We start from the raw sequence: 27,303 nt of genomic DNA on the forward strand, positions 1-27,303 counted from the left end.
ATAATAGGAGAGGGAGGGGAGGCAGAGAGGATGGAGAGGGAGGGGAGCCAGAGAGGATGGAGGAGGAGGAGGAGGGGAGGCGATCAGAGCTGCGCATCTGTACAGGCAGCTAGAGAGGAGGAGAGGGAGAAGGAGAGAGACGAACAGGACAAGATGAGGACCGCGGCGGCAGCAGATGAAGCAGCAGCAGCATCAGCAGCAGAAGCAGCGATGGACGACTCGACATTGGGACGGGAACAGGCAGCCGAGAGGACGACACCGAGGACGACCGATGAGGCATGAGAGGGAGGGCTCAGGAGACGTGCTGTATCGCCCCAACATGGAGGCGTAGCGACGGTAGCATGCATTAGAGGAGATCATTTCATTGTAGCCTAGCCGCAGCAGCAGCAGCAGCAGCACCATCCGTCCAACCTGAGCGGAGAGGAGGAGGAGAGCGGAGGAGAGATGGGCTCCCAGGTCGTGCAGACCCTGCGTCAGGGAGTCTGGGCATCTCTGACCGGGGGCTGGTACCACGACCCGGACCAGAACAAATTCAACAACTCGTGCCACCTCTATCTGTGGATATTCCTCCTGATGTTGCCCCTGTCTCTCCATCTGGTGAGTTTTTATTTTTATTTAATTTTTATTGTGAGGGAACATGACGTTCAAGGCCGCGGAGGGGGTGTGAGGTGTTCACGGCACCTACAGGATGAAACGCTTTTGTGTCATGCGCCCTTTTATCCTCTCTCGGATAAAAAAAAAAAAAAAAAAAAACACGCCGTGGCTCTGCAACATCCTTCATTGTCTGGGGTTTGCTGCTGAGAGAGAAATCCTCCGGCTGGAAGAGAGAAAACAGCACTGTCGCAGTATTTTTTTTTTTTTTCCTCGCATGCGGTGACGGAACGCATGGCTGCTCCTGAGTCAGGAGGCGTGAAACTGTGGTTCACACACAGCCCCATGTCATGGCCTCTGAGATGAGATGGGTGCAACAAAAGGCTGCGTTTACATCCCAAACAGGGGATTTAAACATGGGACGTTACAGCCTCTTTTCACTTGAAAATGAGTAAAAGTGGAGGAAGAGAAACCTTTATGTCTCAGGTACAGTCGTTCATCAGCAGGGTGGTGGTGCGAATAAATAGAGAGTTGCTGCTATAGGTCAAACACCTTGACCTCGGCTGTGATGGAGTGTCCACGGAGTCTCCTGCTTCCTGAGCAGCCAGCGCTTAAAGGATAGGTTCACCCAGAAAATGAGAATTCAATCACTGTCTACGTGACGATGGGAGGTCGAGTGAAGTTTCGTAGCCCGTGAGACATTTCTGGAGCTGCGCAGCAAAACAGCGTTGCAGAGTTCTCCTAAACCACTGAAGTGGATGGAGACTTGTTTTAAAACGGTGAAAAAACAATACAAATGAAATAAGATTGCTCCGTACGGCTTGTTCGGTGTAATTCAAGTCTCCGGAGGCTAAGGATCCCAAATTGACTCGAAAAGACGTGATCTCAACCCTCAAGCTATTAGCGCTAGCGTGCACCAAGTCAAGCGTGGGTACGAGAGCTACTACCGTGTGTTCAGGGGGTAAATATTGTATTTATCAAATCAATTTCGGCTCTCAGGCCCTCCCAGAGACTTGATTTCTGCCTGGCATGCTGAATAGAGACATTTATGGGTTGTTTTCTTACGTTTTAAAACAAGTCCCCATCTGCTTCAGTTGTTCACTGGAATGCTGCAGTGCTGTTCTGATGTAGAAATTTGTGGACTAAGCAAAACTTCGCCCATTGAGTAGATTATGACTCAGTCTTCATTTTTGTGAGCCTTTCCTTTAAGTAATGGCTGTTCAGGAAGTACAAGACTTCATGGACACTTCATCATAGCTAAGGTCAAGGTGTTTGACCTGTAATTCTTCCCTGTCTTCATGCCACCATCCTGCTGTATGCTGTATTCTTTAACACAGACAGTCTACAGTACAAGCTTTCATGATCACAGTACACCAACCAGTTTAATCCAGATTAGACTTTATATACAGCAGATTATGGTTATGTGATTGCTCCACAGACCAGGGGCTAACTGTTCGTCCACTGTGTGATCAGGTAACCCCTACATTAACCCTCCGGGAGTGAGAGTTTGGTCGGGTAAAGAATTCTGTCGTGAGAGTGACAGCTCAGAAGTTCGAGAGAGTTTTGCCACTGACGCTATATTAAAATGTAGTTGCGGACAGTTTTTCACAGTCTGTTTGGAAACACCCACCGCTCCCCCTGCAAAAACAACACCAGCTTTCGGGGAGAGATGTTTCGAATTTCAGGTTTATTAGCATTTTCGTCTGAAGGTCGCACACAACACACAGCGCAAGCTAAACGATGACAGACAGTTGGTGAACAATCGAGTTAAAGCAACAATGACACTTGGCTCGAGATTTATACCGCGACTGTGTACCTGCAGACTTTTTAATGAATGTTCAAGAACTCTCTCCAGACCAGTATGACTCATGTATCTGCATGATGCAGATGCTTTGTCATTAATCTTCCTGTTCTTTGCTGTGGGCCCCGTTCCTCCCCTGAGGATCAATAAACTTCATGATTCCACCTGTTAATAAAATTAGACCTCATGGTTCAATGAGCCTGTAATTCACTCGGGGAACAGTGCCGGCTGTGTGACCAAAATAAGATTTAAAATTTGCAGAACTTAATCTAAATGCAATAAGATTATAGAGGATAGCTGGCGCTTCTTCTGGCTGCTACAGAATGATGCACTGAATCAAACTCGGATGACAAATGAATATACTGTGACGCTCTGCTTCTCCTCTCCACAGGCCCTGCCCCCTACCACCATGGCTTTGAGCATCTACTGCACCTCCATCACCGTCTTCTTCATCCTCATCAAGCTGGCCAACTATCGGCTGCACCTGATGTTCGACGAGGGTGAGGCGGTGGTCCGCAGCAGCCTCTCTGACCTCAGCAAGGCTCCGGAGAAGAAAAGTAATGCCTCAGACTCCTGCCTGCCAGCCAGCATCAGGTGAACCCCCCACGGACACACTTATAATCCTGAAACTACAGTCCATTTGGATTAATGTGCAGTAGCTAAAAAGTTCCTGCCCAAGACTACAGATGAGGTCTCAGCTTTGTGAGTGTACTGGAGGCCATGCAGAGAAATACACAGCGCCATATATAATCCCAGATAGCGCACATACGTCTTGCAGATGACGGCTAGAGATTAGATTTAACGGTTGAGGTGGGAAATGCGTTTTATGGAGAGTGTTTGCCAATTGGGAGGACGCTGTCGAGATGTCCGCATTTGGTCGGTGCGATTAGTCAGGGAATGTTGCTGCCCGGTCTTTGATTTACTACATTTCATAACCTCACACAGTTATCAGGTGCCCAGTTGTATCAGCTCCTGTAATGGTTGCACTGCAGTGACGGATAAAAGATTCAAAGACGATAATAAAAAATAGATATATCTTACAGCTGGAGTTTCTCCATATCTTGATTCCCCCTCATCCCCTTTTGTTTACTTCCCTTGTTATTTCTTTACCTCTTGATTTCATCCCTTTCACTTTCTCCCTCTGTATTAGTCTCATTCACCATCTTACCTGGTATACTCACCTTAACTCAGTTGCCTGGCATTCAGGCGTCTATGCCCAGTTAAGATAGCGGCATGCGAGTGCGTATACGTGTGCGTGCTATGTGTCCATCTGCCTGGGTTCGCGGTCGCAGGGAAAACATGGAATGGAATTTCATTGATTTCGACACTCAATAAGCACGAGGCGCTGACACATCTATGGACAGACCAATTTCCCACATTGGTTAAAATCGGGGGGAGTAATCTATTAATTTTTAAAAAAGTGATAGCTGTGATACCCATAGTATGCCAGCCTGTTCTCTCGTCAGTATGCGTTCAGAACCAGCAGATCCACGGAGAACGACATATCCACTGCCCTCTACTCAGTCCTCCCAAACATTGAGAATAATATCAGCTACATCATGCAATCTCGCCCATGAAACTGATGGAAAACGTAATACTCTGGGCCTGATTACAACACTCAGCAAGTGGATGTTGGACTTCCTAACAAATAGACCCCTAGCCAGTGTGGATTGGCAGTCACACCTCCTCTTTCTAAGTGCTCAACACCGCCATTGTACATTGTAAATATGGCAAATAAATGAACCTTTACCTTACATTCAACAAACAGGGAGTTTTGCTCCTTGTAGCTCAAGCTGCTCCCCTGCCAGGTTAGTTATTACGCAATCTAGGCCAGAGGGCTAAATCCCTCACGATACAACTCAATTATCAACATGAAACTGCACATTCAGGCCTGAGACCTCCTTTTGCTAGCCGTACTAAGTACAACTGAGTATCATATCATGCTTGACATCTGCTTTTTATGACCATTTTTAGCCTCCTCCTTCTCTCTCGCTATGCGTTTACTTTTCCTCGGTCTTCTGTTTCTCTGAGATCCGATTAGTTTCTTGATCAAGTGTCTCACAGAGGGATACAGACTCTTCCCAGTTCATTCCAAAAGCTCATGACTGCACTGCCAGTTCAGCTAATGAAGGGAGATCAGTGCACTCCACTCTGATACCGTTTGTCTGCACGGAGACAGAGAAAATGCATCACTTCCTGTTCCCGGTATCATGTTTTCTCTTGTAATTTCTTGCTAATCTTTGAAGTGCTTGCGGGGAGATGAAACAGCAAGTCCAGAAACAGTTATTTTTAGCGCTTCCTCATCTCTGTAAATCAGCGTATTTTAGTGTCAAAACATGTGAGGCTGGGCATGAATGTCGGATGATTTCCTCTGAAAGTGATTGTGATTCGAAGCGATGTATGGGCTTCCATAATCTCCCCATCGCTCTCTCTCCCCCTCTGCCTCCCTGTCTCCTTATCATTAAATTTCTCCTCTCTTGTCTCTTTGTCCAATAGGAAAAGCAGTACAGTTCCCGACAGTGTTGCCATGATGATGCTGGCACGGAAGCGCCCCAGTCCGGTGATCCAGGTGACAGTGAAACAGACTGAAACCGACCCGGGACTGATTGGGGTGGTGAGTCCAAATAAAAAAAAAGCTGGACACCTGCCAACGTGAAAGCGTCGACCTACATTATGTCCTGATTTTAATCACGTGTCTCTGAATTCTCTTCCACGCAGGACTGCTCGAAGTCGGAGGAGGCGGCGAAGACAGTGGAAGGTGATTCTTATCTTTCTCTGGGTTTGACTGAGAGGCAGATGGGTAACTAATAAAGGAAAGATGTGAATAAATGAGCAGAGAAATAACAAACGCAGATGCTTCCGCACAGAGCACGAGGTGTCACTGATAGCGGATGAGTAGGAAAACATCGTGAGTCATCTAATTTGTTTCCATTTTCACAAAGACAGACTTTGATCTAACTAACAGTCAGACTTAAAATAGACATCTAAATTCACCAAATGACTAGCTCTGTTAAGGGTTGCAACAGGATGAGATTTGCTCGATAACGATACCCAGGAAATACACGTTCATAATCACTGTCATCAGTTAAAATGACCCCTAAAGGAATGCCAAGGTTACCAGATATAAAGCCCAGGGATCTGTTATAAAGGTGTATGTAAAGAAAATAGGAAAGAGAGCTGTTATATAACTAACAAAGATGAGAAATGAATTCTAATTTCAAGCTTCAGGGATCAGATTGAGAGAGAGAATCCTCTCTAAATGTAGGTTATTATTAGTCTTAAGCTCGATACAGTGGTTTCCTTGCGATATGTGAGCGTTGATGTTGTCAACAGAGATGAGGTGAGTGAGTTTAGCTTCACCACTGATTCAGATATAAAAACAGAAATGCAGAAAAGATATTTGTCTGATCATCGACTGTGGGAGAAAAACCAAGATTTGTATGTCAAACATTGGATTACGTGTTGCTGCCGTCCTTCAAAAGTTTCATCTTTTATTGACATTTGTTAAGTCAGTTTGACGGCTGATATTCTCTGTAACATTTCCTTCAGCCTTGCACCGAGGTGAAAGAAATGAATTGTACACGATGCAGTTTCAGTCGAGGATTGTGACTTCCTATGTGATTCTGTGGCATGCTAAACATTACAGTTTGACTAGGTGATAGAAAACAGGATGTAAAAGACTGTCAGCACAGTGTTTAAGCACAGGCCATCGTCATTAAATCTGTAGTTACTGAGGCCTTGTTCGTGATTTGGGGGAAGAAGAGTTCTGTGCAGTTTATTGTCAGAATCGGTCTGAGCTGGAAGCCGAATGTGTTCCTCTTCCCCTAATGCACTCGATGGCTCCTTGGACAATGTCGACTGACAACTTCCTTTTCTGCAAACACATCGTTGTTGTAAATAAGCCCAGACAAGTGCAGGACTAGCAGCCAGCCAACAAGACCAGCTGACTGCTTCCAGTAAATGTGTGACCTAATGGTGATTAGTCAGAACAAAGTCAGCACGCTGAAAAAAAGGGATATAAACTCTGCCGCTAAAAAGGAAACAATAACATTTCCAAGGCATGAATTTTAGTATCGGAGCACTAAATTTTACATTTTAAATCAACACATTGGATTTTGTTTCCTTCCAGGACAGGGTGAGAGTGCTGCAGATGAGAGGCCTGTGGACGAAGGCCTGCAACCAAGCCCAGAGCCTTCTCCAGATGACCTCTCCAGCCCCAATCCAGACCAGGCTGCCCCCCTGCTGCAGGCCCAGCAGAGGCCCCCATCCCGAGCCGAAAGAGAAGAGACGCGGCCTGGATCTGCCAGCGGGACGGGGAAAATGGACGCTGAAACAATTGAAACTGCTGCTGTGAAAGAAGGAGCGGACGCTCAGAGCTCTGTAATGGGGACCGACAGAGAGCAATCGGAGCAGGAACGGACAACAGAGAAAGACTCAGAGCGGGACAGAATAGAGGAGGAGAAAGACTGTGAGGATAAGGAGGATGAAGACAGGGAAACAGCTGATGAGGGTCTGCCGCCGTCGAAGGGAAGTGAAGATGAGAGCGAGGAGGAGAGTGAGGAGCAAAAAGAGACGCCGGACGCCAATAATAACTCACTGGAGACCCCTCAGGAGCACCAGGAGGATTTCATCGACGTCCCAGATCCTCATGCACAGGTAGGACTCACTGATATAGAAACAGGAATAATCACTGTGCTCATTTTGTCCATCGTGGATAGAACTCTGTCTGTCTCTTGTGCTGCCTCTCAGGTTGAGCCAGTGGAGGAGACGTACTGCTCCGACGAGATCGAGGTGGTTCTGGTAGACAACTCCGTCCCCGGGCCCGTGTCGGCACGCCTGGACGATAGCGACACAGTCAAGATCATCATCACCATGAGCTGCGACCCTCAGACCGCGGCTCAGCTGGAGGAGAGCGTCAAGCAGAGCCTCCTGGAGAATGCACAGGTAAGAAACATATTTGGACTTCCGTTTAGAACTGTTAAAATCATTGTCTACCACCTGGCGTCATCACATATTTGTCCTGTATCAACCTGTTTCAGCTCTTTATTGGATCTAACTGATTTATAAATTGAGCGTTTTTATGTCTGAACCGTCCCATCTTAATGTAAACGTTCCAGATGTCTTCTTTTTAGATTCTACGTATATCATTGGAAACTTCTGGACCTCCACTACAATTAGTCAAACATTTCTGTGGGTTTTTAACAGTTTCTGGCAGCACGGCTTTAGTTTGAAAAGCCTTCAGCAGGTCAGTGGGGTTTAATAGGCTTGAAAAATGATCTTTATTCTCTATTATGGGTGTTTTACATCATTAAACCGAGGATGCGAGTGATAAAATGTACACCTATCAGGGATTCACCTATTGACATGGCTGCAACGGAGGCCAAACCTACTCTGCTAGTCTGCATCAGATCTTCTTGTGTTTGAATTCAGGTCAAGCCTCAGGGAACTCAGCACTCACCAGAACTCTGGTTCTCTTTCTTTTTTCTCCCCTCTCCTCTCTGTAACGTTACGTCCATGAAGTAAAGTACTTTTCCCATCCACAGTAGTGAAGACGAACCCACTTTTTACTCCCAAAAGTTAAAAGTAATCTCTGAGCTCACATTCTGTCAGCAAATAGCCCCAAATCAGGGCAGAACCCGAGGTGACTCAGGGTGTTTTATTCCTCCAGAAGGTCCGGCTCTGCACCTGACTCCGCCTGGCCCTCCTGTCACAACACATGACAGAATGTCTTGTTCTGTTTTGATTGACAGCAGCAGAAGTGTCATATTATGTACTTAATATTTTGCGACTACAGTGTGTTGTGTTTGTGTGTGAGTGACATGTTTTTGTGGGCCCCTCAAGGCTCAGAAGGACGCGGGAGAGTGTCACATCAAGATCCCCGTCATCACCTTCGACTCCCCTGAGGAGGAGAAGCTGGAGGGGGAAGAGGGAGAAGAAACGACCGGCTCGGAGGACGACCCCACGCTGAAACAGACAACGAGTCAAAGTGAAGAGTTTCACCTGTGCAGAGAGACGATCAGCTCTGAATTCACGACACTGGACTGTCCGGATCCGGACCTGAAACACGCCGGTGTGCAGCTGACTAATGACAGCACACCGAGCCCGCAGCTGACTAATGATAACAGCTCATCAGGTATCGACGTCCACTCCCATCCCGATGACACGGATCCTCTGGATGCTAATGTGGATTCACAAGGTTTCCTTCGCCTGCCACCAGCTTTTGGCCGCTACGGGCCCGGGGGAAGGACTCACATCCGCGGGCTGAGCATGGACAGCGGGAAAGATGCCGTGCTGCTTTCAGACCGCTCTCATAACACAGTACGTTGGCAGTCCAGCGCTGTTTCTATTTCTGTATGTTTACTCTAGTTATCTCCATCCATCTGTTCATGCATACATACAAAGATGTGTCTCTTCATCAGACCACCATGACCACGTCCAAGTCAGATCTGGAAGCGAAGGAGGGCCAGATTCCCAACGAGTCCAACTTCTTGGAGTTTGTTTCCTTGTTGGGGTCCCTCAGTACCAGAGCGGCCGGCGCCAGCACACAGGACGACGAGAGGCCAGAATGCAGAGAGGACGTGGGAGCTGCAGAGGAAGGTGAATCTCAGCAAGAGGGTCCTTTATCTGCAAGTTTTATAGGGTCAGAGCTAAAGCAGATCTTTATACCAAAGTGCATACACGAGTGCAATGTCAGCACTGGTTTATGAGCTGCAATAAATTCCTAGAGTTGCTCCGGGTGCCTGGTCCCATCCAGTATAATGCTCCGCAGCAATACTACACCAGTCTAGATATATTATGATTGAAGATGCACAATAAGGATTTTTTTTCAGCTGATACTTATAATTACCTGCTTCTCATAGCTGATGTCGACAGCCAATAATTTCACTTTTTATATTAACCGATAATTTCACATTTTGTATTTTAAAATGAAGTTCAAAGCTGGAAGTTTATGAGAGTTTCTTCTTCTTCTTCTTCTTCTTCTTCTTCTTCTTCTTCTCCTTCTTCTTCTCAAAAGTCCAATTTATGCCCCACTTTTTGCTCTATGTTGGGTCTCCACCAACTCCTGAGTGAAATATTTCCCTTTTGGGTGTGCCAAAGACTAACAAATTGTGGCTTCACATCGATTTTATAAGAACGCACTTCTGTTTTCTGTTAATCTAACCAAAGCGCACGTCCGTTTGATCTTTGTGCAGAAAATCTGAGTGCGACTTCCAGACAAGATGAGACGATAACAGAGACCAACACAGACAAAAAACCAGAGAGACCAAAACCGCCCACCAGTCTGCCTACTGACACACTGCAGGCTCTACCACCCACACAAATCCCAATAGTCTCCCCTGACAGGTACACATGCCTCAGCACTCACATGCTGCAATAAAAATATACACACTTTTAGATCCGAGCACCTAGCATCCTGATGGTTTGTGTTTCCTGCCTGCAGTCCACAGACGGACAGAGAGAAGGATCCAGACTACGACTCGCTTCCCTCTCAAACCTCTCAGTCTGAGAGCTCCATGCTGCAGGTCATCTGCAGACCAGAGGCCACCAACAAAGAAGACGCCTACACCTTCCATACTGTACACAGTAAGCAAGTTTTAGGAATGTATTTGGGCTGGGACGGTCTGATAATGTTTTGATCTTTTGTACAAACAGAAACAGAATGTGCGGAAGCGTCTGCCAGCAGTCGAAACAGCTCAAAAAGCTGCTAGATTAAATGACATTTTTCTGGATCGGCTCCAAGATGTTAAGCTGTTCAGTTTTAGCCCAGTCTGTCTAAAAGGCTCAAAGAAATCCATCAGAATAGCTTTGACTACTCATCAGCCGGATGTCAGTTATTGCACAGAAACTGTCTGTTTGCCTCACTAGGAGACAGGCCTCGTAAGCTGTATGCAGAGAGAGCTCTCAACCTGCCGCTCGGAGCCGAGCTCATCACCGGCAACATGTGGTACGGCTGTCAAATCTTTAATTCCCTCCCTCTTCATCATCTCTTCCTTCACCTGTGACAAGTTATCCTTTCTCCCATTTTGTTCTGCTTTGCCTCCCCGCATGTTCTCTTCCCCTGCTTCCATTTTACCTCATCGCCTTTCTCCGCCACTGCCTGTGTAATCACGTTTATCCCACATATTAACCTCCCCTAACCTGTATTATGTGTGTCTGTATCCTCAGTGACCTGCTGTCAACGTCTTCAAACTCAGAGTGTCAGGACGGCCTGGCGGGCGGTCACGCTGACTGCCCTTTCCAGCGACGCATCATCCCGGCGCACAGGCTCCGGCCACGGAGGACTCACCCTGAGATCTTCCAGGTGTCCGTCTGCCTTTCACCTTTTCCTTCTAGTTCTGCTTTACTTATGCACTGAAGTATTGAGACAGAGTTCTTCTAAATGGTTGTCAAGCGGTTATTTAAAGGTACCCTGTGATTTTTTTGCACATGCATTCATGCAGGTGATATGATACCCCGTCCTCCCGATGGCTTTCACTGATCGACAGCTGGTGAGGGTAGACGTGCCAAGAGACCATGCAATGTGCCAACAAGAAGACTGTTAGCAAGCGAACGAGGATGTAAACAATGCAGGTTTCAGATTCTTCAAAAAGTCAGTTTAGCGGGATGGAAATGCTTTCAATGTGTTTGGAAGACCTCACAGATAAACTTAATGTGTTTCCTTGGCACACCACGGGGTACCTTTAACTAAAATTAGATTAAAACATGGATTGATTAAATGAAATATGCTAATTTTCATTTTTTTTATTTTGGGTTACTACTAGAATAGGTCTACAAGCTTTAATGCTTAAAAACACATCAGTTTTTTCATATTAACCCAAACCCCGTCCTTCTAAAATGCTCTGTTTCAGCTCCTGTCTCTTTAAGGTGCCCCCCTCCTGAATACCCAGTCTCCTCTGATTGGTCAGCTCACACACGCCTGAGCAAGCACCGCTAACAACATCCGAGCGGCTGTGCTAAATGAATTCTTACATGCCAAAATAGTTGCTAGGCTGGGACGCAGTGTGATGTTACAAAGTTAGGAAATTAAAGGCGGGGCTACTGATGAGGCGTTTCAGGAGCGGTGTTTGCTGTGGGAGAGGGGAGCTCCTGTGGGTGCTGACTTTGGCCTTTTTAACTTTGAGACCTTGAGACCTAAAAAACACTGAAGGAAAGAAATACATAAGAGCATGATTAATACATAACCATCAACATTGTCAGTACAGTACATTTCAATTTGCACTCTTTAAGATGACTGTGTTGATTTGCGAAGTTTTGCGTCAATGAGTCTGGAGAAATAGACAACAATGATAATCAACCACCTGGTAAAACGGATTAGTGTTTTCTTTCCGTCGAACTTTATGACAAAAAAATGTGAGTCACTGTTGTTTGAAGCAAATGATCAGTCCTGAATTAGTGTACATCGCTGCTGGATGCAGACCAGCGAGGTGACATAAGCTGCCTGGATCGGTCCTAGAAGCTGAAACAAAACACACTCGCTGCTGAATCATTAATGCACCACTTTGTGTTTGGATCTTGTGACTGTGTGCTTGCAGTGATCCTGGCTGAATTATCCTACAGACTCTTTTTTTTGTTTCCTGTGCAGCTGAATTCACATCGGTAGTAACGATTTGTGTTTGTGCCTATGTGTGTGTGTGTGTGTGTGTGTTTGTGTCAATGTGTGTGTGTGTGTCAGGAGGAGGACTCTTTGGACGAGTCGTCAGAGACTTCCACTCAGGAGAAACCGACCAGGAAGATTTATTACAAACTCAAACTTTATCCCGGGAAGTGGATCAACATTTTATATGACCGGCTCACCCTGCTGGCCCTTTTGGATCGGTAAGACACAGAAAAACCTGCCTGCAAACTTTTGGTTATTATCATTATTAGTCTCCTGGAAGCGATTAAAAGCTACTGAATCTAACCTGTTCATGTCTTCGTATAGAAACCAGGAGGTTCTGGAGAATCTAGTCGCAGTCTTCATGGCCTTCCTGGTTTCCTTCCTGGGTTTTGTGCTTCTGAACCACGGCTGCTTCAAAGACTTCTGGGTCTTCCAGTTCTGCCTCGTCATCGCCAGCTGCCAGTATTCCTTACTGAAGGTAAAAAAAAAAAGTACCTTCTGTGAACCATTTCACTCTCAAAACCACCTTGACCTGATGCGCGAGGTGAGGTTAAGTATCACGATGACCTAATGTAGTTTCAAAGTAAAGCTGACCTCATGCTCGTCTCTTCCTGTTCGCTCCCACACGCTTCCTCTCTGTGGAAGAAGTCACAATACTGTTCTCGCTTGTTTTCATGTTTACTTGCAAATTCAATGGTGGTTCCTGTGCTTTTGTTTTTCAGAGCGTTCAACCAGACGCAGCCTCACCAACACATGTGAGTTTAATATTTTTTTTTTCTGAGCCTCAGAGGAAACATTACAGAGCAAAGACAAGACAAACCTGTCAGAAAATCACAGTAGGTCGCATGATGATATTGAATATTTGGGGAGGGTTTTACATCCTCGATGCCCATGTTGGCTGGTTTCATCTTGTGATCACTGTTCCTCTTTATTGAGGCAAGTTTGACATTTTTGGCAGATGACGTGATGAATTTTGAACAGTTCTCTTTTCCATTGTGTTCATTTTGCTGTGTTTTGACTGATGCACCGGAAATGTGGCCACAGAGGAGAACAGCAACACCCAGGATAAATCGATTCCGGATGTTTTTGTTGAAACTTAATATTTCCTGATGTTGCAAGTTTAGGTTTCTTCAGCTTCAGTTTTCAAATGTATGTCGTGACAACGCTGTGTTTATGATCTGGTCAGGTTTCGGCATAAAAAACACTTGGTTATGGGAAGGAAACGATCATGTTTTGGTTTTAGATACCGGCTTTGGTCACAACAAACACGGGAGGAGAGCTCCAGACTTCTCGTCAAATATATCACTTTACTGTCTCCACCATCCAGTCTGAAATTGATCCACAGGTCTCCTTAAAAATACAAAATGGTGTCACGGTTACAAATGTTGGAACGACGTGGTCCATCAAAAATGTCCAGTGGTTTGCAAGCTACAAACCCTCCCCTCCACCTCCCCAAGTGAAAGTCAGGTCATTAACATGGAAAGTGAATGTGATATGACACGTATGATAGAAATGTCAATATGTCACATATGATGAACAAATGTTAGTGTGAATTTCTTAACATTCAATCTAACCATCACATGTTGATATTATCTTTCAGTTGATGGCATATTGAACATCCTGACCTGTGCGTGTTCATGTGTGTGTGTGTGTGTGTGTGTGTGTGTGGGTCTCCAGGGTCACAACCAGCTGGTGGCCTACAGCCGAGCCGCCTACTTCTGTATCTTCTGCGCTCTGATCTGGCTGCTGGAGCAGCTGCTGAGGAGGAAGGACCTGCCTGTCTCCACCCTGTACGGAGTCACCATCGCCTGCCACGACGTGCTGCACTTCATACGGGACCTGCTAGTGGGTAGGGAGACACGGACCAGCGGACACTCATGAGCTTTGTTTCAGACAGTCCGGTAGCTGCTATACAAACAATAGTGTGTCCTTGAGAGATAACAAATGTCTTATTGTTTGATGCTTTTAACAGGTTTTACCTACTGCTTCCCAATCACCTTCCTGGTGGGCCTGTTCCCTCAGATCAACACCTTCACCATCTACGTGCTGGAGCAGATCGACATGCACCTTTTTGGAGGAACAGGTCAGACGCTAATCTTTAGATTTTCGAGAATGCTCAGTGGCAGATCCGATCGCAGACGGGCATTAGTTCAGTTAAATTTTTACTGTAAATCCTCTTTTCTGTATGCATCTGTCGATTTATGGCTCCGGTTTGATGTCTGTGTGTGCAATCTGTTGTTGTGTGTTTTGAATGTTAGAAGCCTCTGAGAACTCGGCTTTAAATCTGAAATATTTCTCTACAGCGTTAAATATTCATACAAAACATCTGGAGGTATTAATTATTAAAAGTCCAAAGGTCAAGAAACTCAGTAAGCCAGCTCTGTCAGAACTTTGTGGGTTTGGTTTGAAGAGATTTGATGAGTCGTCATCAGATTCTGATATAAATGATTGCTGCATGCAGCCATAATACTACAGTGGGTGCTTGGTGTTATTTCTCAACGTCTGATAGTACTCCATGCATTTTCATCCCGACTCTCATCTGTGTGTCTCAGCTGCCACGAGTCTCGTCTCTGCGATCTACAGCATCCTCCGCAGTCTGATCGCTCTGTCGCTGCTCTACGGGTTCTGCTTCGGAGCTCTCAAGGTACGACAGGTTTTGATTTTGTGCTTTGGTTTATCGGCGTGGATGGAGTTATAAATAGCGTTCGGCAGCCGGGCAGAGCTGCAGCACAAATACAAAGTGTTGCTAGTCATCCTCAAAAGTGGCACCAAGATTGGAGCTGGAGGAAGGAGGCTTTTAAAACGTGAAGATCTAAAAGCAGCAGCCTCTGGTTCTAAAAGCACATGATGGTGTGTGTGTGTGTGTGTGTTTGTGTGTGTGTTGTTACAGGAGCCGTGGGATGAGCAGCACACTCCAGCTCTGTTCTCTGGTTTCTGTGGCCTCCTGGTGGTCTTCTCCTACCACCTCAGCCGACAGAGCAGCGACCCCTCTGTACTACTGTGAGTATAAGTGTGTGTGTGTGTGTGTGTGTCTGTGTGTGTGAATGTATGTTTGCATTAAAGATTAGATTGATGCATGGGGGGAAAAGAGCTGAATTCATCAGCTCGGGGGAAAATGAAGGCAGATGGTGGATGCACTTTAGACGCTTTACTCTACTTGAGATGAAAATGTTTGTATTATCTGTTGAGTGGATCTAACTCAAGCTGTTCTGTGTGAACAATAAGTGAACATTTCAGATATATATCTTTTGCTTTTACTCATCCTGCACAAGTAGTTTTATTCAAGCTGTTAAAAGCCCCTCTGATGTCTCAGTACAACCCCCTATAAAAATTCTCATATACGCTATCAGAATTGTTATTAACATATTTTATTTCATCACATATAATACATATTATAGTAGCACTACTAACATATTATCATGGTATTGTTGCTACATCATTGATTACCACTTTAACATGAACACTTCATCCCTTCTCTGCCCTCCTCATGCCGCCACCTCTCATCCAGATATACTGAACATACCACACACACACACACACACACACACACACGCACACACACAGCCTGCCTACTCCATTACATCATACTTATCCAACTGTGATGTTGTTTCTCCAGCGTGTCTATAAACTGAATATTTATAAGATTGTGTTATCCAACAAATAAGAGGCCAAACCACAACAAAAGTTCTATAAAACATATGATATGGAAGTACGCCACATGTGTTCCTGGAGGAAGAATAAATGTTGGTAACGCTTTACATTCAGGTCCTCGTAGTGTTAAAACCATTATGATTCTCTAAAAGATCCTTATTAACAATATTACATGTTAATAAGACTAACCGGGTGTTCATAGTAGCATGATAAACACATTTATTTGTTAGAAGTTTATAAAGTTTATAAACCATTAAAAAATCATTAATAGTTTAACTTTCTTATGTACTAAGTCATTTAAAACCTTATTATTTCATTTATTATGCAGTTATAAACTGTAAAAATTATAACTTACTACTTAAAAAACAGTCTTTCCTCTCTAACTGTGTAGAAACAGTTGTTTTAGGCTTTGCTGTTGGTCTTTGTTTTCGTTCTAGTGCTGTAAGTCGTTACAGCATCAATAACTTCATATTTGGTCACTTAATCATGATTGAATTTAATATGATAAACTTTATTAATATAGCACCTATAAAATCAGAGTTTACAAAGTGCTTTACAATCAAGCAAAGGACAGTATTAGAGAATAAATACTCCAAAAAGTCAGTCTGAACACAAGGAAGCCGAGGTGAGGTGAGTTAAAGCGAGAAGGCAAAAAATATTCAGGTTCTTCCACTTCCATGCTTCCAGCTGCATCAGGGCTCAGTAACAAACTACCTCTTGTCCTGCTCGTGTTTTTATTTGTTTTTTGCAGATCTCTGATCAAGTCGAAGATAATGCCCGCTTTGGTGGAGAGTGAGGAAGAGGAGGAGGAGGACACGGAGAGTAAAGACCCGCTGCCCGAGAAACTGCAGAACTCTATGGTGACTAGAGAGGATTGAATACAAATGCACTGATGTGATGTGTCAATCGGGTCGGGTCAGTGGATGATGTCGCTCTGTCAAAACATAAACACGCTTATTCTGTGTTAATTTGATCCCTCTCTGAGCTTCAATCAAACTGTGCTTTTATTGTTTAGAGTCGCAGCAGCCCAGAGCCGGAGCAGAGAATCAGCTCCTGTCAGCTCACACTGTTTATCAGGAGAAAATCAATAGTCATTAACACCGTGCACCTGAGCTGTGGAAGTCATACGCGCCTTATGTGAGAGTCTTAAACTCGGGTGATTAAACAATGTGTGCCGTCCATCACCGGCTGTGATTACATGGGATTGTTGCACCGGAGAGAGAAAAAAGCCTCCGCCAGCCTTTTACAGTATTAACGGGGATTGTGGAGATCGTCTCGAGCAGCTGCGTCTCTGATCTCCGAAACAACTGAGGGGCTCAGAGCGATTGGACAGAAATAATCACACGCCTAAATGAGTCTGCGTTTTCATTCAGTGCGGATTATTAACCACCCCTCCGCCTTGTGCCCTGCAGAAGGAGATCCTGCTGTCGGACGTGATCGTGTGCTCTGTCGCCTACATCCTCACCTTCGCCATCACAGCGAGTACCGTGTTCCTGTCTCTCAGGGTGAGAGTCTCAACTGTTTCTTCTCACTCCTACACTTTTTTTACTTCTTTTGCCAGGATAGTGATCAAGCGTTTCTTTCGCCACACCAACTTGTTTTTCCAGCCCTTTGTCACCATCGTGCTGTACGCTCTGGCGGGGACGGTGGGGTTTGTGACCCACTACCTGATCCCCCAGCTGAGGAAGCATCACCCCTGGTTGTGGATCTCCCATCCGGTCCTCAAGACCAAAGAGTACCACCAGTTTGAACCCAGAGGTCAGCGTGCCTACTGTATATACGCAGAAATGTATGCCGATCAGTGTGGAATCTGCATGTGGACACCGATCTACGTCCGTGATAGACATGTAGGATGTAATAACGACCCCCAAGTTCAGGTTATCGATATGCATCATGTTGCTGTTGCCACCAGCTGATGAGAAAAACATTTTGCAGAGCTCCAGACTGACTTTTTTTTACACCGGTGGCACTTGTCTTTTAGCTGCACCGGCACATCATTCAGGTGCACCCTGTAACACACACAGATTCTTGGGTGCATGTGCCCTGTTTTGCCCATATTCTCCATTTCCTTTAAATCTTTTCTGTAGTTTTCGAGATGTTCTGCTAGACGAGCAAACGTATGAAGCCAAAAAACACAGGATGAGGCCGTCGTGGCAGCAGGATTATGACGTGTCAGTGCGACTTAGCACACTGAATCATGACGAAGTAACGAACATCTGTTTGTGGTGTTTCGTCACTCTCCCTCGTGTTACAGAGGACGCCGTTCTCATGTGGTTCGAGCGACTGTACGTGGGGCTCCTGTGCTTCGAGAAGTACGTGGTGTACCCCGCCATCGTGCTGAGCGCGCTCACCAATGACGGCTTCGCCCTCAGCCACCGCAAGAAGCTGGGGATCCAGTGAGTAGCCTACGCATCAGCATCACATCTGTTTCTCTGCAGCGTGAGTGTGTCGTCTGAACTCTCCTCTCTGCCTTCCAGCTGTGACGTTCTCCTGACGACCGTCGCCGGACTGAAGCTCCTGCGCTCGTCCTTCTGCGACCCCAGCTTCCAGTTCCTCACTCTGCTCTTCACGCTCGTCTTTTTCCACTTCGACTGTCCGCACGCCTCCGAGAGCTTCCTGCTGGACTTCTTCATCATGTCCATCGTCTTCCACAAGGTGAGAGCGCGGGGCTTTGACGATACCTACGTGCACCTGAGATTAACGCGCCGTGTGTGGGAAGCACATTTGTCCGGCGTCCTGATAGAAAAGATCGCCTCAAAGATGAGACACGCAGTTATCTCACACACGCAAGAAGCCCACAGATACAGCAGAAACAAACAGAGAGAGAATAAAGTTAGAGGATGAACAGCAACAAACACTCCAGGGAACAGGCAGACAGATGTTTCTGGACTGACCTTTACATCGTATCGCTTCAAGTGGAAAAACCTCCAGTTTTACCCGCAAAGGTCAGTTTATCCATCACATGGGGGTCGCGTGATGTTGAAGGGAAACATGAAATATGACATTATGGTGATCCGTGGTGATGCGCAGGAATGTAATGCGCTGAGTGCTTCAAAGGTTGTGTGTTGTTTCAGATGCGTGAGCTGCTCCTGAAGCTCCATTTCATCCTGGTTTACATCGCGCCCTGGCAGATCGCCTGGGGTAGCGCCTTCCATGCCTTCGCTCAGCCGTTCGCCGTGCCTCGTATCCTTTCTCTAAGACCTGTGTGTGTCCGTGTCCATGTGTGTGCCTCTGTGTGTGTGCGTCTGTGTGTGTGCGATTGGGAAATCGTCACTACCTGCTGTTCTTTTCTTGACCCGCGTGTGTGCGCGTCCAGACTCAGCCATGCTGCTGCTCCAGACGCTGCTCACCACTGTCTTCTACACTCCGCTGGCTCCCTTCCTGGGCAGCGCCATCTTCATTTCCTCCTACCCACGGCCCATCAAGTTCTGGGAGAGGAACTACAAGTAAGGGACGGCCCCGGGAAACAAATATCAGAATATCCTAAAAACTGTAAATGATGGTATTAAGAAACGGATGACTTTTTTTTTTTATTTACTGTAAAATAAATCGTTCCATCCTTTAGAGCTCACTGGGCAGATTAGAGGACAGACACCCTCCTCCTCACCCTCCTCCTCCTCCTCACCCTTACACAACCCCTCTTGTTCCCTCTGACTTATTGATGCGAGACCGTTTGTACTTAAAGCTCACTGAAAGCCATCCAGAAATACTCCTCAAGCTTTGTTGTGCAAACTTCAGAGATTTGACATGAAGCAGCCCGTGATTATATTTAGCTGCTGTCGTCTGGAGTCAGGCGTCGGTGTTTCCATGCAGCAGCGGTTTGTGCAGGTTGTGACCGTAGTATCTGTACTTCTACTTGAGTAAGATGTGTGTGGACTTTTTCTGTGGGTTTTGGACAGTTTGTTGGACAAGAGATGCAATTGTTTCATTAATTATTGCAATTTTCACATTTCACAGACTGAGAAGTTAATCGATCGGTTGCATACATTAAATAATGAATTGGCAGATTAGTCATGAAATTGAAATAATCATTTGTTGCTGCCATAATGGGAACATCTACAGCATAATGATAAAATAAATCTTATTTTATAAGCACCTTTCAAGTCACCAAAGGACACTTGGGTGACTTGAAGGTGCTCATAAGGTGCAAATAAAAGCAGTCAATACATAAAAAAAAATAATGATAATAATACAAGAATAGCAAACAAACAAACAAAACTAAGAATATAAGCAAAAAGATGTACATAAAATAATAAGAATAATTTGATACCTTTTGTCTTAACACCTCTCAACATATGTTTTTTATTGTTTTTCTTTTGTCTCCCAACTCTCGCAGCACGAAGCGCATCGACAACTCGAACAGCAGACTGGTGTCCCAAGTGGACAAGGAGACGGGTGAGTTTAAGATGTCCTCTCCTCTCTGAGAGTCACAGATGAAAGATCATATGAGAAGCTCTTTTAATTAATCAGTAAAACTTATTTGATGTGTCACAACACTGTGAAGCGATTGAAGCTTTCTCAGCATCGGTCAGTGAGAGAAGGAGGCAGCTTTCACTCACTTTGTCCTTTCTTGACATCCATCCATCCATCCGTCTGTCTGTCTGTCTGTACCTCTGGCTGTCCTTCTCCCGCAGGATGTGATGACAGCAACCTGAACTCCATCTTTTATGAGTACCTGACCCGCTCGCTGCAGAATTCTCTTTGTGGCGACCTCATGCTGGGCCGATGGGGCAACTACAGCGCCGGAGACTGTTTCATTCTGGCTTCTGACTACCTCAACGCCCTGGTCCACCTCATCGAGATCGGCAATGGGTTGGTCACCTTCCAGCTGAGGGGTTTGGAGTTCAGAGGTACGGTCCTCACCACCCTCCCTCCTTCCTTCTCTCTGAATGAACGACGTGCTGACTGACCCTCCGGCTGCTCCCCTCCGTCTCTCAGGTACTTACTGCCAGCAGCGAGAGGTGGAGGCCATCACTGAGGGCGTGGAGGAAGACGACGCATGCTGCTGCTGCGAGCCGGGCCACCTGCCCCACATGCTGTCCTGCAACGCCGCCTTCAACCTGCGCTGGCTGGCGTGGGAGGTGATGGCCACCAAGTACCTGCTGGAGGGTTACAGCATCAGTGAGAACAACGCCGCCACCATGCTGCAGGTGTACGACCTACGGAAGCTCCTCATCACCTACTACCTGAAGGTACGAGTCATTTTCTTGTTTCTGTTCGAGTGTGTGCAGAAGTGGTTGTGCAAGTTTTTACCATGATAATTAAAGTGTAAAGGTAGTTCGCTCTTGCTTTTCCAGATTTCTCTCTTATTAATTAATAATAATATGTCACTGTAATAATTAGCCCACTTTATCAGCCGAGATCAAAAAGTTAGGCTGCATTATCTCATTTAGATGTGGAGAACTATTTGTTTCTGGCCTCAAAGAAAACTTTAATGTTTGGATTTAGTTCAGATCCCAGGAAACTTGTTCGCATCAGAACTGTAGAACAGACCAGGAGGTTTATTATCTTCACCTGACACTCGTTTCAGCAGAGTAATCTTTCAAACCGGTTGGTTGAGATTGTTTTTATTTTTTTCATTTTCTTAAACACTTTTTGACATTTCCGTTAACGTCTCAGGGAATAATAGACGGATGCTGATGAAAACGTGCAGGCGTATTTGGGTGACTGTCATGTATGAGTATCAGATCATGGTTAAGCAGTCATGGGTGGTTGATACAGGGCTGTCAAGTTTGATTGGATCGTTCTTCTCGACAGAATCAAAGGGGACAGTTGGGCCTTGGAGGAGGTGTGCAACATGTGCCGTCCCTGTCAAATAAACTGATCAAAACTGATCTTCAGAGCTTTAATAATGCATCAGCTTAGGACATATTTGGTCACTTTCACTCCAGCGGCAGACTGAAAATTGGATATTCCACTGACAGGCCGGAAGGTTAAACAGTTTGATTGGCAGATGCAAAAATCTTATTCATTAATCGTTATTACAAATGGCAGCTCGCCAACAGTCGCTCCAGAAGTGCTCAGCAGCTGTAACATGCAGTCTTTCTCTCTTCTGCTGTCCCTGTTTGTCTCTCTGTCTCCTCTCAGAGCATCATCTACTACCTGATCCACTCCCCCAAACTGTCCACCTGGCTGAAGGATGCCTCCATCCAGGAGGCGCTGCAGTCCTACACCAAGTGGCACCACATCGAGCGCGACCCGCAGGTGTTCAGCGTGAAGATCGACGAGGACTACGTGCACTGCCTGCAGGGGGTGACGCGCGCCAGCTTCTGCAACGTCTACCTGGAGTGGGTTCAGTACTGCGCTGGCAAGATGGAGACGGTACACCGCGTTAAGATTATTCAGTCAGGCGTCATTTTGAGTCATCTTGGCTACAGCTAGGAATTACTTTCAACATTGATTTAGTGTTTAGTATGTTAATATAATGAAAAATCCATCAGTCATTCAAATTGCTTGATTTTTCTTACCAAGAGCCCTTAAATTCTGTGTTTGCTGTCATACAAGTCTGAGGAAAATATTCACGTTTTAGAAGCTGAAATGTTAAAAAGAAGCTTGAATTAAAAAGGTGCAAATTGTCGATCTGAACTACAAGCCGGTCTTTGTCATCATGTGTGATCTGTGTTTCCAGCCTGTGGACAGTGATGAAGACTCTCATCTGGTCACTCTGTGCTACGCTCTGTCCGTCCTGGGGAGGAGATCTCTCGGCACGGCGTCTCACAACATGTCCAACAGGTAAACTTTATTTTTTAAACCAAAGAGCAACACAGGTGGCTAACGGATTGCTTCTAATTAAACTCTAAATTAAGTTGTGTGTGAAGATCATGGAGACACTCACACGCTCAGTCAATGTTAAGTGCTATTTTTTTTTTTTTTTAATAGTTGACAAAAAAAACAAACTCTGACATGTTTTGACAATTCAGTTCTGACTTTTGGAACAACAAATCCAAAATCTGCTGACGTTTATATGTTTATGTGTAAAAGCCCAATTAAGGGCGATCGGCTGCTGCAGATTTATCTACTTGCAGTTTGACAGACGTGCCAGAAGAGGGCGCTATTATCATTCAAACAGATTTCCCTGCGCTCATGACTTTTCTGTCTCTGTGTTGTTTTCAAGAAAAATGTAATAAAAACTTTCTCTGTCCTCCCCCCCCCAACAAATCGCTGCCCTTCTCTCGAAGTCTGGAGTCTTTCCTGTACGGCTTCAACACCCTGTTTAAAGGCGACTTCCGCATCGCCACCAAAGACGAGTGGGTCTTCGTTGACCTGGACCTCCTGCAGAAGGTGGTGGCTCCGGCGGTCAGAATGAGCCTCAAACTGCATCAGGTAACGCGTGCTGGGTCCTCGTGCGTGTTTTTACATTTTAGCTTTGAACTACGGTTGAATTTCAGTCTCGAAGATCCTTTTCTTCACTCCCTCACACGTTCACTCCTCTCAGTCTCGGACGTTTGTGCATCATTTAACGCTTCTATAAATATCTTCATGATGGCCTCTTCTCATCCCTGGAGAAGCTGTGGAAGCGCTGAAGTTTTTAAAATTTTGATGCACTCGATCGTTTTCTTTTTACGCCGCTTCTTACTTCTGCTCCACTGCGATCCAGAGGCAAATATTCTACCTTTTATTACACCACATTTATTAAAATCGCACGTGATTTCTTCGTACGTCGTCCACCCCTGCCATGGAGTTGACATTTTCCCTTAAATCAAATCAGAGCCCGCCGTCCTCCATCACGCCTTCCTTCTCCCGCCCTTTCAGGATCACTTCACCTGCCTGGAGGAGACCGAGGAGGCATCCATCTTGTACGAGGCCATCACGAACTACCGCAGCAGCCTGGTCATCTGCCACGAGAGCGACCCCGCCTGGCGCAAGGCGGTGCTGTCCAGCCGCGACACGCTGCTCACGCTGAGGCACATGATCGACGACGGCACGGACGAGTACAAGATCATCATGCTGTACAAACGCCACCTCAGCTTCAAGGTCATCAAGGTAGGGAGGGAAAACAGAGTGTTTAAAATGATCAGATTTCGATGCCGTCAGGTTTTGAAGCTCGTCCCTGAGGTGTGGCATCAAACCGCCATCACTTCACTATCAGTACAGCTGGGAACAAATGTGTTTTAATGTTCACAAGCTGCGGTTTCATCATTACTAAAGACTGACAGTCTGTTCAGATGCTTTGTTTAACTGTAGAAACTGAGAATCCTGCTTTTCAACTCCCTCCCCTGGTTTCCTCCAGGGGTCACAATTCTCCCATATTTCTCCTGTTTTATGATAAATCTTCACGCCCTCTCCACATTTAGTGATCACAACCTGTTTGAGGCTCTGAGAAATGAAAAAGAGGAAGAAATACTGATATCAGATGTCCTAGAAAGAAGAATTCCTGGCTCTTACAGACGGTTTTAAAGGGTCAAGGCACAGGAGTCGAACCAACGTCAGTCACACAGAAAAGCACAGTTTCTCTTTGGGACCGCGGCAAAAAGGTTATAAATGAATGGATGAGAAAGATGAATGTTAAGAGTATGCCAGAGATTCACACGAGTGGGGAAGTGGGGAAAATTGTTCTGCATTCTTTGCTGAGAATTAAAAGTAAAATTATTTAGAATTTATTATAAAAAAAAAAAATGCATTCATACTTTCAAAAAGTTGCCAGAATTCAGGAAACAAAGTCTCAGAAACGTTGAAATCCATGCCTGAGTTGGAGCACATGAGTAAACTGAATGTGCAGCGATGCGTCTCCTGGCTCGCACATTGAACACTTTTAAGATTCAAAGTAAAAATACGTTTCTGTATTGCTCGAAATGACAACAACAGGCTTGATGATCAATATTTTTCCACTCTGCGTTGAGTTCCAGTGCTCAGACTTCTACTTAACTCTCAGCACTTAAAAGTTTAAACTGCCTGACTCTGGAGGATGAAGTTAAAGGAGTAGTTCAACATGCACTCAATTGCATTCTAGATAAGAGTTAACGGAGAACATCGATACCACTCTCATCATCTCATTAAAAATGAAGCCGCTGCCGGCACCCAGCTAACTATTTAGTCCGGAAACAGTTACTTTGGCTCCGCCTGAAGGTAACAAAATCCACCTTCCAGCACTTAAGTTATAAATAAATATAGATACTGTGTGAATTAATGATGAACTGGATGCCAGGCTAGCTGTTTCCCCTCTGCTTCCAGTCTTTATGCTAACCTAAGCTGCTAGCTAGTGTCAAACTGTTCCTCTAAGGTTTCTATCAAGCTGTTGCACAGAATGACCACATTTTACCTGTGCGGGTTTTAAAAGCACCGTTGATCAATCTTTTGACTTTGCAGGTACTTTGTTAAGTGCACTCATTTCCTGCTTATCCTCTGCAATGTAAAGTTCATGGATGATGTTCGAACTAAAACGTCCAGTCTCCTGGACGAAGCCAACGATCCGGTCTCATCTCCCTCTGCAGATCAATAAGGAGTGTGTGCGAGGCCTGTGGGCCGGCCAGCAGCAGGAGTTGGTGTTTTTACGGAACCGAAACCCAGAACGCGGCAGCATCCAGAACTCAAAGCAAGCGCTGAGGAACATGGTCAACTCGTCCTGCGACCAGCCGCTGGGATACCCCATGTATGTGTCACTCACCGATATGTTATTGTATTGTATATTGTATTGTCTATTTGCAAATGTCTCCTGTTGCTGACATTGGTTGTATTATTTTTTTTAGGTATGTGTCACCGCTAACAACATCATACGCAGGAACACACCGGACGCTGCGAAGCATCGGAGGCGGGGCTCTAAGCCTGGATGTGATTCGTTCTTGGCTCTGCACTAAATGGTTACGGTCAGCTGAGGATGAATTATTATCTCTGTATATTCCTGTCTCCCTCTCTCTCTCCCTGTGACTGAGCTCTTCAATCGTCATTCTTCACATGCTAAAGATGGAAAGAAAAGACTCCCTTGTCACTTTTGATGCAGTCCAGTCCGTAAAAAGACAATGTTTTTCATTGAAAGGTTGTGGGTTCACTTCCTGGAACAGCAGTCAGTCTCTCAGGATCCTTAAATAAGATGGATAATTTATTTAGCACTGTCTAGAGCTCACACTTACAGTAAAAAACCTCCTCTAATTCTTTCGCCTCAGAGGCAGTATGTAATGAATTTCAGCTAAGGGATAATACTCACATGTAGACGTATGAATAAAGATAAAATAGCATTTCACAAGAGACTATGACAATGCTGAAAACAAGACTGAATAGGCCATGTTTACCTGGCGGCCATTTTCCTCTGGCTACACGCTCATGTTGTAAAAACTTTATTAATATTTCACCACTTCCTGACAGATCAAAAACTGAGAAAGACAAAGGATAGTGAACATTTTGAGGGATATTGGGCCATATATCAAGGTAAAACAACGCATTTGATAACCCGTTTGCTAACGATAGCATTGGACCTCTTCCTAGCTTACGTTACCCTTTGATCCAGTACATGTCGGTGCATTTCCTTTACAGGCTTAAATAGACGTGCCCAAGATGTACGTTTCTATTTTGGAATAAATGTTCTTCATTCCTATGGTATTGCATGACACTATCAAACAGCAGTGTTGGCTAGAAAGTGGCTAAATGCTAACACTAGCGTTCAACCTCCTCCTAATGTTAGCTAGAAAGTGGTTGAATGCTAACGTTAGCTCCTCCAAAATGTGCTCAAGACGTATATTGATATTTTAGAGTAAATTTACACTTCTGCTATCATTTCATGTAACACTATCAAAAAGTAATGTTGGCTAGGAAATGGTTGAATGCTAACGTTAGCTAAGGGGTTATCAAATTCCAAAATCCAAAAGGAAAACAGCAGGTCAAGGTAAAAAAATGTACGAGAAATAGAAAACTGAAGACAAACTAGAAGCTATGAAGGACAAAGTAGGAACACAAAGCAAACATGATAACACAGACAAACTGACAAAAGTGCAGGAAGAAGACAGACTTAGATACAAAAGGACTAATGAAGTAAAACACAGGTGTATTCAGAAAAGGGGAAATTATAAAAGATTTGTCAGACTCCCGACGTTTATATGAAGCTGGAACACATTTAATCTCCCCACATCAGGAGAAAATGGCCGCCGTGTGAATAGGGTCTATTAGCTTGATTACCTCACGACTTTTGAGCTGTTAAAGTTGCAAATTAAGGATAAAGATTGATGACACACGAGTTGACGCAAACTTCATAATATTTTCGCATCCAGCTGCTTGTGTTTGGTGTAAATCACTCTGGATAATGTGCCAACCGCTGCCTGATGCTCCGGCTGCCTGCCGAGCAAGTGATCCTCCATGGATTTACAGATATTGACTTTAGTGGAAGTTGGCGATGGGGGGGAGACCTCCCCCCGCCGACTTAATGTAATCTTAAATACACACTTGAGATAAAGAGCTCTCCCTCTTCCTCCAACTCTGCATCACGCACCACATCTCACCCTCCATCCTCTCTTTTTCGGTCTCAATCCCTCCGTTACACATTACCTTCGGCGTAGCTTAACATATAGGCTCTGCATTAACCTCTACAGGTCAGCTAATGCCGTGTGTTTTCCCTTCTAAGCTCCTTATGCCGCCGGGTTTTTTCCCTTCAGATAAGATTAGATTGTTAATCTTGTTTCATCGGCCTCGAGTTGAAGGTGTTGCCGTAATTTCGCTAAGTAGCCGAGGAGCCAGG

The 27,303-nt window shown here is 45.2% G+C and overlaps 1 protein-coding gene across 1 annotated transcript in view; it reads left to right on the plus strand.

Annotated features, from left to right (window-relative positions):
• The first annotated feature begins 444 nt into the window (after positions 1 to 444).
• The window catches only part of pcnx2 (pecanex 2), a 29,748-nt gene continuing 2,889 nt past the window's right edge, over positions 445 to 27,303 (plus strand). Inside the window, exons 1-35 of the mRNA XM_030442311.1 lie at positions 445 to 597; positions 2,784 to 2,986; positions 4,889 to 5,006; positions 5,111 to 5,150; positions 6,522 to 7,048; positions 7,142 to 7,336; positions 8,234 to 8,710; positions 8,812 to 8,989; positions 9,586 to 9,736; positions 9,834 to 9,976; positions 10,259 to 10,337; positions 10,559 to 10,694; positions 12,066 to 12,208; positions 12,315 to 12,468; positions 12,713 to 12,745; positions 13,668 to 13,839; positions 13,963 to 14,073; positions 14,543 to 14,634; positions 14,881 to 14,990; positions 16,393 to 16,501; positions 17,054 to 17,146; positions 17,249 to 17,399; positions 17,896 to 18,037; positions 18,119 to 18,296; positions 18,716 to 18,824; positions 18,958 to 19,087; positions 19,978 to 20,036; positions 20,276 to 20,491; positions 20,580 to 20,833; positions 21,729 to 21,962; positions 22,270 to 22,373; positions 22,820 to 22,964; positions 23,394 to 23,624; positions 25,073 to 25,230; positions 25,328 to 25,444. Coding sequence (XP_030298171.1) covers positions 445 to 597; positions 2,784 to 2,986; positions 4,889 to 5,006; positions 5,111 to 5,150; positions 6,522 to 7,048; positions 7,142 to 7,336; positions 8,234 to 8,710; positions 8,812 to 8,989; positions 9,586 to 9,736; positions 9,834 to 9,976; positions 10,259 to 10,337; positions 10,559 to 10,694; positions 12,066 to 12,208; positions 12,315 to 12,468; positions 12,713 to 12,745; positions 13,668 to 13,839; positions 13,963 to 14,073; positions 14,543 to 14,634; positions 14,881 to 14,990; positions 16,393 to 16,501; positions 17,054 to 17,146; positions 17,249 to 17,399; positions 17,896 to 18,037; positions 18,119 to 18,296; positions 18,716 to 18,824; positions 18,958 to 19,087; positions 19,978 to 20,036; positions 20,276 to 20,491; positions 20,580 to 20,833; positions 21,729 to 21,962; positions 22,270 to 22,373; positions 22,820 to 22,964; positions 23,394 to 23,624; positions 25,073 to 25,230; positions 25,328 to 25,444 — 5,645 coding nt within the window. The remainder of the gene's footprint in view (positions 598 to 2,783; positions 2,987 to 4,888; positions 5,007 to 5,110; positions 5,151 to 6,521; positions 7,049 to 7,141; positions 7,337 to 8,233; positions 8,711 to 8,811; positions 8,990 to 9,585; positions 9,737 to 9,833; positions 9,977 to 10,258; positions 10,338 to 10,558; positions 10,695 to 12,065; positions 12,209 to 12,314; positions 12,469 to 12,712; positions 12,746 to 13,667; positions 13,840 to 13,962; positions 14,074 to 14,542; positions 14,635 to 14,880; positions 14,991 to 16,392; positions 16,502 to 17,053; positions 17,147 to 17,248; positions 17,400 to 17,895; positions 18,038 to 18,118; positions 18,297 to 18,715; positions 18,825 to 18,957; positions 19,088 to 19,977; positions 20,037 to 20,275; positions 20,492 to 20,579; positions 20,834 to 21,728; positions 21,963 to 22,269; positions 22,374 to 22,819; positions 22,965 to 23,393; positions 23,625 to 25,072; positions 25,231 to 25,327; positions 25,445 to 27,303) is intronic.

Source organism: Sparus aurata, chromosome 15 (genome assembly GCF_900880675.1).
Source record: "Sparus aurata chromosome 15, fSpaAur1.1, whole genome shotgun sequence".
Lineage (NCBI taxonomy): Eukaryota > Metazoa > Chordata > Actinopteri > Spariformes > Sparidae > Sparus > Sparus aurata.